At 43.8% G+C, this 13,515-nt stretch overlaps 1 protein-coding gene across 2 annotated transcripts in view; it reads right to left on the bottom strand.

Moving 5' to 3' along the window:
• Window positions 1–13,515, bottom strand: part of SATB2 (SATB homeobox 2) — a gene marked incomplete at both ends in the record, with an annotated part of 184,687 nt that overhangs the window by 98,823 nt on the left and 72,349 nt on the right. For both annotated transcript variants that reach the window (XM_080799168.1, XM_080799167.1), the window contains 2 exons: window positions 5,468–5,591; window positions 6,778–6,904. In XM_080799168.1, coding sequence (XP_080655294.1) covers window positions 5,468–5,591; window positions 6,778–6,904 — 251 coding nt within the window. The remainder of the gene's footprint in view (window positions 1–5,467; window positions 5,592–6,777; window positions 6,905–13,515) is intronic.

Raw genomic sequence — 13,515 nt, 5'->3', positions numbered from 1 at the left:
AGTAACTTCTGCCAGTCATTTTGTTCCTCAAATATTTGGCAATAAAACCTCCACTAAGGGCATGGGATAGAGCTGCTTTAAAAACATATCTATATGTTAAATGATATAAGCTGGATAAAAAGACAAATATTCTATGATTCCACTTTTGAGGCATCTGGAACAAGTAAATTCATAGAGTCAGAGAACAGAACAGAGGTTACCTGGGGTTGGGGGTGGGCAGAGGGGAATGGGGAGTTATTACGTAATGGTTGCAGACTTTCTGTTTGGGTGGTGAAGAGTTTCTGGAAATAGATAGAGGTGATGTTTGTAAAACATTCTGAATGTAATTAATGCCACCGAACTGCAAACTTAAACATGGTTAGAACGATACACTTCATGTTATATATTTTTCCCACAAAAATAAATTTTTAAAAAACCTATCTAGAGTCACAGAAAACCTATTCTGTCACAGGGGTTGCAGGGGAACACTGGAAGGGGTGTGCCTTTGCAAATTACTTGTTCTTTCATCGCAATTTTAAGTTAACAAGACTGTCTCTCGAGTCTTTCCATTTGACCATCAGAATAACCAATAGGTGGACAAGGAAGGTACTGTTGGCTCTACTTGTGTCAATGGATCAAAACCTAGAGGACCTAGGATTTTGTCTTTTAAATCTGGATTGAGTAAAAAATAAGTAAGCAGGGGCGCCTGGATCGCTCAGTGGGTTAAGCCTCTGCCTTTGGCTCAGGTCAAGATCTCAGGGGTCCTGCGATCGAGCCCCGCATCAGGCTCTCTGCTAGGCAGGGCGCCTGCTTCCCCCCACCCCCACCCCCACCTACTTGTGATCTCTGTCTGTCAAATAAATAAATAAAATCTTAAAAAATATTTAAGTAAGCCACAGAAAGATGTGTTCATAACATTTCCAAACTGGAACAGTCAGTTAGAGAAGACTATTTAATAAGAGACCTCAGACTAAGGTATGGTAGGTTAGGATGCTTGGCACAGACTATATGGCTGGAGGGAGAGGCTGGAAGTGGTGACTCAAACGAAAACAAACTCATATGAAATGTGAGGGGGACATGAGAGGAAAAGGAAGAGGCCATCAGCACTAAAATACATTTGGAAAGGTGAAATCAAAAATAAATACATAGACACACAAATACAACCTATACTTTCCAAGCACCTGGCTAGACAGAGAATAGCAAAATCATGACTTCTCTCCCTTTAAATATATATGCCTCAGCCTGCAATTGTTGCCCTTTTATGGACTTTTCCACTTTTCTTCTGCCTTCAAAGGCTGCTCTTTTGAACTGTAGAACACTGGGATGTTGGACAAAATATATACTGGCCATTGAATCATCATTCCTTTATGTAATCACCACACTTGAGTAAGGAAATACCTAGTATGGTTTGGTTTGGAGATAATAAGGAAGAATTGTTTCAAAACAGTTTTTTTACTCCTGAACGGTATCTATCTTACATAGTCCAATAAGTTACTTTTCCTTTTTTTTTTTTTAAGATTTTATTTATTTATTTGAGAGAGAGTGAGAGAGAACATGAGAAGGGAGAAGGTCAGAGGGAGAAGCAGACTCCCCATGGAGCTGGGAGCCCCATGCGGGACTCGATCCCAGGACTCCGGGATCATGACCCGAGCCGAAGTCACTTGACCAACTGAGTGAGCCACCGAGGTGCCTGCTACTTCCCCTTTTGAAGTAAGTAGCACTCTTCTTCCTGGACTGAAAGCTGCACTCCTCTCTCATCTTCCCCATGGCATCCCCAGCCCATGACAAAACACCTAACTGGGACCCTGCTGATGTTGGTGGAATACATTGTTCAAGTTCTATTTCACCGTTTCAGCACAAAAATGCATTCTTTCTCACATTATGTAGGTTGAACCTAAAAAATGCATGCCCCTGGCCTATGACAACTACAAACAAAATAGGTGAGCTTATCCCCACACTGAAATGCAATCTAGTTATGCGACTGAAGGGACTAATCGGGAACGTTTAGGGGTAATAGCTGTAGGATTAATGCTGGGGCCCACAGGACATGTCCATGCTCACCGAGGACTACCCCGCTAAGGTTTTCCATAATCACACAGCACACCAGAAGCCTAAATCAAATCTCCCCCAAATTGAAGTAATAGGACTGAGACCCGTTTGATTGAAAATGTAACAGGCATCAACCACCAAATTACCGTATTCACTGTTTCTAGTTCAAAACATTCTAGGGCTGCCAAGAACACCATAAAAATAATAAAACTTTACAGTTTATAGCACTTTCTAAAACATTTTTAGACTTAATTCATTAAACATATTACTGTGGTAGTTCTCGACCAAGAGTGATTTACTCCCCTCCTAGGACTTTTGGCAATGTGTGGAGACATTCTGGTTGTCACAGCTGGGGGACAAGGGGGATGGTGGCATGCTACTGGCATCCAGTGGGTAGAGGCCCGGGACCCTGCTACATATCCTACAATACACAGGACAGCCCTCCCGCGCCTCCAAAGACTTGTCTACCCAAAAGATAAATAGGGCCAAGCTGAGAAACTCCTGCATCAGAGAAACAACGACTTGCAAGACAGACACGGTGCCGCATGCTGACAAAGTAACGATCGAGTGGCGGCCCATCGAGTGAGGAGAACCGGCAGGAGGCACTGTCAACGGACTGTGAGATGCGCTACGACAGGGGTGTGTACGAGAGGCTTCCAAGGGCAGAAGCAGCAACTGCTTAGACCAGGAGGTCAGGGTATGTCCCCAGCAGTGACTTTCCAACTGGAATGTGCAAGACGACTTCATCAAGCAGAGGCTAGCCCTGCAAAAGCAAGCGTCAGTCACCGGCATTGTACACAGGGCTACGGAAGCCGGAGAGGAACACGGTGTGTCTCCCTGGAAGGCCAGTCTCATGTGGACAGGAGGAGAAGTTACCAGGTAGAGTCATTTTTATGGCATTTTTTAAAAATATCAAAAATACAGGTATATGGAGTAGAAAATAAATTTTGCACGATTTTTAAAAAATAACGCAAGAAGTTGTGTTGTTAGACTTCCAATGCTGAAGGTGCCCGTTAGGTTGCTCCTACCCTCAGGAATATTTTGGTGACATCTGAGCAATGGCAAATGTTCCAAAATAATTAACTCCCTGTGTTTGGAGCACAAAGAGGACGCAGGTAAAAGGAAGAAGGTGGCGGCTCTGGTGAGAAATCAGGCTGGACAGTATCATCTTAACAATTCTTAGAGGCCATGTCGGCAGTGGGCACCTCCTTCTGGCTGGGCGGGAGCAGTCACTGGAGGCTTGGAGAGAAGGAAAAGGCAAGATCTTGGTGTTGGGAAAGCCAGAGACAGGAGAAGGGTTAGGGTCATGAGGCAGTTAAGTCTAAACAGGGCAAGGGTGCAAAGGAGGAAGTCTTCAGATACGAAGACAGTAGAATCCACAGGATCAAACTTGAGAGTGATGGAAAAGAAACTTTTTTAGGCTGGGCAGCCAGGGGAGCCAGTAATGAGAATAGAAAATGGGGGAGAAAGAGGTTTTTATAATAGGGGTAAAGGTGATCCCATTCAAGCCTCAAGACAACCCTGAAAATTATATGAAATATGTACAGTCATGCCCAGTTTCCAGAGGAATTCAGTAAGGCCCCAGAAGTAGAAGGGCTCGCCCAGCATCACACACCCAGCAAAAGAGAAGGGAGATGGCGGCCGGGGCTCTCAGCTCCTGATCTGGGTTCTTTCCACTCATGTCGTCTCTGGCCGCATTTTATGGCTGTAACTAACGCTGATGATCAGTTGTGACCAAATTTCCATTGGCTGTAAGAGCGCTGGATACAGTTCCAAATTGGTGATATTAAGTTAGGAGTTTGTCCACTTCCAAGCAAAGCCCATTTTGACTTCCGGGTAAATCCAAGAGACAATTACTTGTGACTAACTATGAAATTCAGGACAAATGATTTAATTTTTTTCCCCTAAACTGTTCTTTATCAATCCCTGCATATGATCAGAATAACTTAAAAATCTTATTTTTATAACTTCATAAGCAATCGCCCTGGAAGAAATCAAAATCTAGCAACAGGTGTGAGCACCTACACACCCACCTACACGGAGGAACCGAAATGGCCCGTGTGCAAGGTGTACACTCCACAGCAGGGCCCCGACTGACGGCCCACAGACACCTGTGCTCCTTCCTAACCAGCTACCACTACGTGAGCGCATGCCTTCTTGACTATTTGGAAGCAAAAATATTAATAGGATGCTTTATCTCAGAGGATTTAAAGTCCAAAACATGCTCCACGGCACACATCAGAAATACTCAGTTCACACCAACAATATCGTGTCTCGGTATTAATAGCTGATACTATTAATGGAGCGTCATTGTATGCCAGGCACCAGGCCAAGAAGTTATGTGATTTATCTCATTTATTCCTCATTATAGGACTTGGAACTATTACTCTCCTGGTTTTACTGAGAAAGAAGTAGGCTCGTAGAAGTGAGGTCATGGAGGCCTGAAAGCCAGGACACGAATCCAGATCTAACTGATTCCAGAATTCATGCTCTTAACCAACAGGCTTCCTGCTTCCCCCAAAGACTCTATTATCCTAGAACATAGCTCAGGGCACATCGGGTTTCTATGGTTCTTGTCACCTTCCCTTGAACTTGACAGACATGTAATTAGTCCATTGTCTTAAATCAAGTGTAGCAACTCACAGAGGAAGTGGATTTCCATTCATAGCTTGAAACAATGTCAACCTGAGTTCATGTCATAGCGGCCCTAAGCCACTGACCCTAGCCACCAAAATATTACCTCATCATTAGAAAAAGTGGGTCCCTCACCCATGAACACAAATGGAAAAGGCAGCCCTTTCCCACTCTGATTTTCCTGTCTACCTCTTATTTTTGTGGCTTGTTTGAGTTCATTAAAAATGGAGTATCGCTTTTTCTCAGGATCAACTTTCACACAATGTACCCACTGCAGAATTTATACAAATGTCTACGATGTAAAGATCATGTCTCCTTGCTGGCCAAGGGAAACGTTCAATAAACAAAAAGTAATTAAGATGGGCCTGACACGGTTGACTCCTTCCACTGACTATGTAAAGGGATGGTCTGGAGCCCGAGACTTTGCCGGGGAGATCTGGATTAGGATCTCAACTTGCCACTGGGCCTCCTGAGTAAGCTTAGGACGGTAAAGTGCTTCTCTGAGTCCCGATTTCTTGATCTGTAAAATGGAGACCGTGGTGCCTACCTCCTGCGGGATACATGAGAAGTTAAGGGCTGCAAATGTGAAATGTTTTAATACCTGCTCATGACATCAAAGCCCTCGGTAAGTGAGAACTTCCACTCCACGACAGAAAGCACCACAACCTCTGTACTTTCCCCCCTGAAGTGTAGTGTAACTAAACTAAAAGACAGAAGACAGCCCTCTGAGCGGGACCGCCCCTCCTCCCTCGCCACCCCCCAGCGGCTTTCTGGGCTCCCCAGAGCCCCACCCGGGCATACTGACCTGGGAGAGAGGGCATTCTTTGGCTAGTGTGCTCTGGTTCATCTCTTTGAGCAGTTCCTTTAAGGCATTGCGGACCGTGGCGTGGTTCCACTGTTCCGCAGGCAAGTCTTCCAGCTTCGAACAACTGGGAGGACAGGACAAGAATGAACAAGGCGCACATCTGAGCGGAGGCCCCGGCTGCAGAGGGCACGGAGCGCGACCGTCACGCCGGCCCCTCTGCCAGCAGGGGGACAGCTGCTGAAGTTCCGGCTCCGCGGCGGGCCCTGGAGGAGGGCAAGGGAGCGAAACTGCTCCTCCAGGACGCGGCCAGAGCCCAGCCCGGCTCCTTTAAGACTGTTTTCACACTCGCCGAAGAATAGTCACTTCGGATAGGAAGAATTGCTAATAATTTAAAACATGGTTTTTCCAGCTTGTTGATGAAAATACCAAGGCAATGTGATTATAAACTTCCACTGTATGAGTTTAATTACTGGACATCCCTAAGGTTTAATGCAGACAAACGGTCCATCAACATTCAAGGCATGAAGGTCTACCCTTCACTCTCCCAGAACAAGTCAGAGACATTGTCTTCCTAACCCAGAGTAACTTTCAGGAGAGGACACTAAAGCCTTCCTAGACAAGGATGGGGACGTTGGGGGCCTATGAAGGTGCCAATTCTCCAATATGAGCGAATTCAAAACCCTAACACTAAGGAACAGCATTTCTTAAATCCCATGACTTACAGGCACTTTACACTACAAGACGCTGCAGAGCACTAGATGCTTTAGAGGCATAACTTGTCCTGGATGCTGTACCTGAAAAAAATCACGTCCAGAACCTCTGCAGGCCACACAGTGTGCTTCTCTAAGGCAGCCACCAGAAAGGGAAGAAAAAGATGCCCGGTGCCAGCACCTTCCTGGTAAGCCTGCTACCCAGGGACAGAACTCAGCCCTCAAAACACACACCTGAAAACAGCAGAAGTGTTTATTCTTCAAATAGTATGCTAAGCATTTCAACAGAGAACCCATTAAATTAGGGGCTGTGGAAAGTTCCCCTTTAAGGGCCACAGATTTTTAATGATTTATCAAGCTTCCCCTAGGTTCCCACTTCACTGCTTCTGAAAACAAAACATAAAACAGTTGGAATGTGGACGACAAAGACGCCTGGTGAAGTGTCCCCCCTTCCCTCCTCTCTCTCCCCCTTTTTTTTTTTTTTCTTTTTCATTTCATCCAACGTCTAGAAAACAAAAAGGACATGCCAGTGTCGGCAGCAACTCTGACGGACGTTGCAGCTCGGTGAGTAAAGAAGGGCCCAGGTCCGGAGACACCCACCTTTGTAACTGGATTTTCAGTGTCACAACATGATAGACGTCCTGCAGCATGTCGGCCACGGTGGCGTCGGGCGCGTCTGTCACATAGCTGAGGGGGAGAGGGTTCCACCTGCCCAGCTTGATGATTCCTGCAGCGAGAAGAAAAACACCGTCAACACATTTCTGCTATTTATTAAACCCTCTCCTTGTTTGCTCAGTGTTCAGGAGGTCATTCAATAGTCAACATTCAAGGCCCACTCAGAAATATTTTACAACCCAGTGCAATAACCTATTTCTTTCTGGCTGACAGCTGAGTTAACTATACAGGAAGATGGGAATGAAAGGATGAGGTTTAATCACGGACAATCAGTTCTTTTATGTTTTCCTGTTTCTTAAATTACTTAGAAAACCATACGGATACTTCCTTCCCCCAAAGTCTTGTTTCACATTCTAACTTAAGACTGATGCTAAATATACTGGACGGCTGATTTCATAGACAAAAAAAAAAAAAAAAAAGCAAGTCTTAAGTAAATATAAGATTTGGTTTTGAATTGTACAAGAAAATTCCTGTGTGTGGGCTCAGCACACACACAGTCACATCCTGACTGTGGTGTGATCCCCAGTGCAAACAGCATTTGGAGCTGATGAAGCAGTTCGAGTTCATTTCCAGATTCGTGTTTCACAAGGCAGGGGGGTTATTTTCTAATGGCACAATGACTGACCACAGATCAGAAATAGCAGAGATGCCTTCGACTTCCTTTTTTTAAATTGTATTCCTCTGCTCTTTTTAGAGTGACAATGGCACCATTTCGCTGTGGGTTTCCTGCTGCACATGGTAAACGTGCATGACCACGGAGAGAATAAAAATCCTGGTCAAACTTGGGCTACAAAGAGCGGTGACTTTAGGAATACCCCTGTGACAAGAAGATTTGTGAGACAGTTTCAGCAACACGTGCTGAAAGTGCTAACTTATTCATATGATGGACCCATCTGATCGGGTGCATAAGGGCACATTTAACGTTGATGAAGAAAAATAAAGAAAAACCCATTCGAAAACACACTGTAACACCATTTTTATTTGTAGGTAATGAAAAACCCAGTGGTCCCCAAGATGTCCGAAACTGTCACACCTAAGAAACAGCTGTTTTAGTGAAAAGAAAAGGAACAGAATCTTTTTTTTGACAATACAGGTGAGTCCAACCGCACTGTTCTTTCAAAATATTTTTTATCATCAAAGAGAGAGAAGAACACCTGTACACCCAAGCGAACTTCTAAAAGCTTCACAAAATAATGCCTTGTGGCTGCGGAGTAAAATTCCAGTAACAGGAAATGAACTTTCTGGTCAGGGCACGTCCTGTCCAAGATGAAATAAATGAATGCGCAATGCTTGACATAATGCTTGAAAACAGGGAATAAACAGAACAAAAATATTAAAATGATGCACTGTTTCAGTATTAAGATCTAACAATCTGGTGCTGAATATGCCGCAGTATAAATAGCGCCTGGACTCCGATCCAGTAAAGCAACACAGCTCTCATTCATAGCACCGTATGTCTCCAGCTCGGGCTCCGTAAGTCACATTCCACTTGCCAAGAAAAGCTGTTTTCTTGTGGGGATAGTTTTGCTAACATTCTCTCTCATGACAATGAAAAGTGCACAGTAACGCGGCATAAAGTAGCCGCGAAATGAGCATCCAGGGCCCACTGGGCAGCCACCGTGAAAGGCCGGGTCGGTGGCTTTGTGTCTTTGACTCCTCCTGACATTTCAAAATTACTTAAAAAGATGACATATAACGGGTCTAACGTATTTCCTTTTTTTTTAAATCACTACATAATTTTAAATTCCTTTTAAGAAATCATTATCCTCATAGCCCGTAAGTTGAGTATCAATTGACCATATTCTAAAGATGTGGTATATTTCACCATTAAGAGATTGGAAGGAGGGAAAAATGGAGTCAGCAATTGCACCCTATGACAGTGCAGGGGATGAAGCCGACTGTGTGGCTCGTTTTGGTGACTAAGAATACAAAGGTGGGGGCACTTGGTGGCTCCGTGGGTTAAGCCTTAGTCTTTGGCTCAAGTCGTGATCTCAGGGTCCTGGGATCGAGCCCCGCATCGGGCTCTCTGCTCAGTAGGGAGCCTGCTTCCCCCTCTCTCTCTGCCTGCCTCTCTGCCTACTTGTGATCTCTATGTCAAATAAATAAATAAAATCTTTAAAAAAAAAAAAAAAAGAATACAAAGGTAACATGAAGCCCACGATTCCGACCAACAGCCGAGCGCAAAGCTAGAGAAGGGTTTTCCATGCTGCTGTGTAGTGTGTCACTGTTCATTCCTTTTTATTGCTGAGTAGTGCTCCGCTGTGAGAACAGACACGACGCAGTCACACGCAAGAGAATATCTCTGTATGATACAAGATACAAGAACAGGCAAGACTACAGGGCTAATCAGTGGGAACCGAAGTCAGAAAGTGGTTACCTCCAGGCAGCAGAGGCAGCTGACTGGAAAGAAACATAAGGGGATTTTCTTGCTTTGGCTGCCAGTTGCATGGGCTTAACAATTGTCAAGTTTATCAAATGCAACACTTAATATGCACACATTTTACTGTGCATAAGTTGTATCTCAATACAAAAAAGGGTATTGAGGGAGGGAACTCTGCAGGAAATGGCAGACAAATCACTCTACTGGAAATAGTAATCTCCACTTGGAAAATTCTCTCCCCACCCTGATGAGCTTGAAGGAGACTTATTTGGGCTGGAATGAGACACGCACAGGTGTCCTCACAACACTTAATACCTCCACAGGGAGCAGCTGCTACAGGTTGGTTTCTCCATCTTGGAAGAGAGCTGCTGACACGTGCTATTTTCAGGCGATGGGAAGCGGCGTGTACTTTTTCTTTTTCACACCATATTGAATAACCTGCACGGTCCTGGAAGTCACTCTCTTTGCTCGACACTCTACCAGGGTCTGCAGGTGCAGGATCTGCTAAGACAGCTATGTCTAGAAGGCTGCTCTCCTCCAGCAGGCAGGGACGTGGCATTACTCTTTCTTAAAAGCCTTTCCTTCCAAACAGGGTCTTTGTCTAAAGCATGAACCCTCCTTTGGAAATACATCCCTTAAGATCAATCTTCCTTCCCCAACACCAAATAGACAGAAATATTACTCGGGTTAGAAATCAAATGTTAACTGAGGAAATCAAGCTGGGAAACACTATCACACGGTGACTAAGAACGCAGGCTTCCAAGTGAGACTGCTCTGTTCACACCCTGGTTCCTCCCCCTACTGTGACAGGTCCTGGATCTCTCCATACCACGATCCTTTCTCTATAAAATGGAACAATAAAAGTATTGACCTCATCGGAATACTGTGCAGAGTAAGTGTAAAGCCCTTAGTACAGAGCCTGGATATAATGAATCTCAACAATTAGCTGTTTACAGCAATTATTTGACATTCTTAATGCTTCTTTATAAAAAGACATAGTCAACTTAGGACTCAAGTTTTTTTTTTTTCTTTTTTTTTTTTATGACTTCATTATCTTTTGATCTTTAATTGGGTCATGTGCCTGTAAAAGGCCTTCATTATTTTAAATCAGAAAGGCGGACTGAGCCTCAGTTATGTCCCTCCCTCTCCTCCCACCTCCCCACTGCCTCCTCCCCATTCATCTCTTCCATCCTTGCCCCTCGGTGTCTCCTTTCCACCCACCTACAAGTGGGTTCAGATCTCCCCTACTTTAAAGGAACAAAAACATGACAACAGTCTCGTTCCCCTCAGTCTCTCATGCTCCTGCACACCAGAGGTATACCAGAAGTTCATGCCCAATTCTCCATCAGACTTTCACCACCTAGATATTTATTGTTCAACTCTTTCCAAGAGGAAATGGAGGTTGAGAAAGGTCGCACTGCCTTGAGTGGTCCCACCAAGGCAATGACTAAACCCAGATTCACTTCAAATACGCCCTCAGTCTTCTCAGTATACCGTCAGTCACAGGGGTTCACGTGAGAAGCACAGAAGACGCAGGAAAAGAGCCTGACTGCATCTCTGGGAGGCCCTGAAGGCCCGACTCAGAAGCACACCGGGTCAGAGGTGAGGGGCGAGGCCTGGAGTCAGAGAGCAGCCTTCTCTGCTTGTTAGCTGTGAGACTTGGATGGAGTTGTATCTCTCTCCAAGTCTCTGTTTCCATTATCTGTACGATGGGGATAAAAGCAATGTCTTCCCTCGGGGGGTGACATGAGGCTTTGAATGAGAATGAGAATTGAATGCTAGAACTGACCCACAGTGAATGCTCAGTGAACATTGGGGGTGGGGGGGAGTAGGTCCTTGGGAGTTTTTTAGTGTAGACGTAACACCACCAAAGCAAAGTGATACGAAGATTCATCGACAGCAAATGCAGGGGTATTAAACGAAGGCAAAATTCTAAGGGGGCGATAGAGCTGAGCAATCCAGACGGGTGTATCTAAATACAACCATTAATAGCCTCTTCCATGCTCCCGCCACGGAGGGATCGAGACCCCACCCGATGCTACAGTGCAGCCAAGGAGCACGAAGAAAGAACAGGCTATACGCCTGCTGGGGATATCTGACTTGCAGTGTTGGAGAAACCTCAATAAAAACAGCCTATCTGTAAGTACACGACCAGAATTTTCAGCCCTCGTACTTTGTGAGTAGGCTTTACAACCCCTACGTGAAAAGTGAAAACTAATGATTACATTAGGTAGTACTACATGCACACACACCCCCCTCCAGCCCAGCCAGGCACACAGTAAATGCTCAATAAATGACAGTTCCCATTTCTTCCCTGAATACACTTCACACTCTTACTGTGAAGCACTGATTCCCAACATTCATTTCTAGAAATAGTACACATTCTTCAAATTCTCCCTGAAAATAATTCCAACACTGATCAGCCCAGCCTTTTCTCTCCATGGCATCACAACCAATATTCTCGGTCAGTCTGTGTATCTTAGAAAGAACTTACTTTATCACAATGCCCTTTTATGTTACTTTACAGTTTGTGAAGCGTTTTTTGGGTTTTTTTGTGTGTTTTTTTAGTTAGTTCATCCTCAGGAGGACGGCAAGGGGTCAGTATTATACCTGGAAGTGAGCTGAAGCCCTTTCAAGCACATCAGATGAGGAAAGCCAGGTAAGTCTTCTAGCTACTGGACCAAAAACTCTCCTCAGCTCTGCTCATGTGCCAGTGCTCAACCACACGATGGGCCTCTGGAGAGCTTGGTCACAGCTCATCCACAGTCACACATCAGACAAGGTCCTGATATTTAAACAACGAAATATACGAGACCGAACAGGTGACAGGCCCAAGAGACTGAAAAGCCAGCTATACTTGAGACTTCTCGAGAAAAAAAGATCTCTCACAACAGTGCCATTTCAGACATAAACATTTCCCAAATCGTCTTCCCTCTTTCCAAGGAATTCATCATCTGCAAACATTTTCAAAACGCCTTGTGCTGAGGATTATTACAGATGCAGTCTCAAGGTCTCTGAGTCACAAATTATGGGACTTTATTTGGGGTTTTAAATTCAAAAAATGTTAACATGATTGAATCGAGCACAATATAAATAAAATTGTTTCTATCCAGACAAATCTGTTTGCTAAAATACAAAGGACCTATATGCATTCTTTGTGTAACGCCTTTAGACCAAATAACAAAATGTGATTGTAGGTAAATTCCTCATTACCGACATAAAATTAGGTTGGGAGTGGAGGCAATTTTTGTCTAAAGTTAAAAAGACACAGTAATGGAAACCAGTTTTTTACTCTCTCAATGCAGTATTCTGCCAGAGTCAAAGAGTTGATGTATCACAAAAAGAAATCTCAGGAAAGAGGTTTGTGTTCATGTTTGTTATTTCCAGCCGTTTGTAACCTATCTCAAGGAAATTAAATATTCTTCTCAGTAGATGTGTAATTCATACCATTAGTATTATTTACCTCTATTTAGTATAATTTACCTCTCATGAAAATTAGAGAGGTGATAATGCACAGTATAGTTCATCAATATTTGATTCAAGTTTTTAGAAAGCCAATCACTTTTGGGGATAAAATAAAATGTGATAATATAATGTAATCAATAAAGTAGGAAGATTGTATTAAGCACTAATAATCCATTCGTTCAACAAATTTTTCTTTTGTTTCTCTAGCACAATTCACTAAGATGCAAAGACAACCCTTAGGCACACTCTGCCTTGTAATTATGGAGCTCACAAATGAGTAGAGAAGCTTATCACTAATATATATATCTACATAGCTAAGTGAAACCACTCCTAAAAGAAACCAAAATGACAGCATTTACCCTCTGTGCCTCAAAAATGAGAAACGTTTACTTCATGAAGACCTGCAACAGATTGCCTGGGAAGTACGTGAGAATAATTCTCACTGTTTGCCGAGGCACATAGATATATACTGATAAAATAGGTATATATCGGGTGTACTATAGAACAAAGCCCACAAATCAATCTGTAAGACAGATACAGGAAGCTAGCAAGATATCAGCAGTATTCTTACAGCACAGCTCAATAAATAATTTTCTTTTATTCCAGGTGCACTTCAACATTAATTTTCAAAGCAAAGTGAAAACCCAGCCTGGGCGAGGGGGAACCGAGACAAAGGCCGGGGTTTATATACCTCATAACTCTCTGCAAAAGATCTTAGCAAAGGAGTATCAATAAAAACCCCAACCTCAGAACTAAGCCTTGGGGCTTCTGGTTCACAGTATTATTTCTGCAATACACCAAGTGCTGACGGGGCCCCT

This window comes from Martes martes (assembly GCF_963455335.1).
Source record: "Martes martes genome assembly, chromosome: 3".
NCBI lineage: Eukaryota > Metazoa > Chordata > Mammalia > Carnivora > Mustelidae > Martes > Martes martes.
This window is presented reverse-complemented; position numbering and strand designations above follow the sequence as displayed.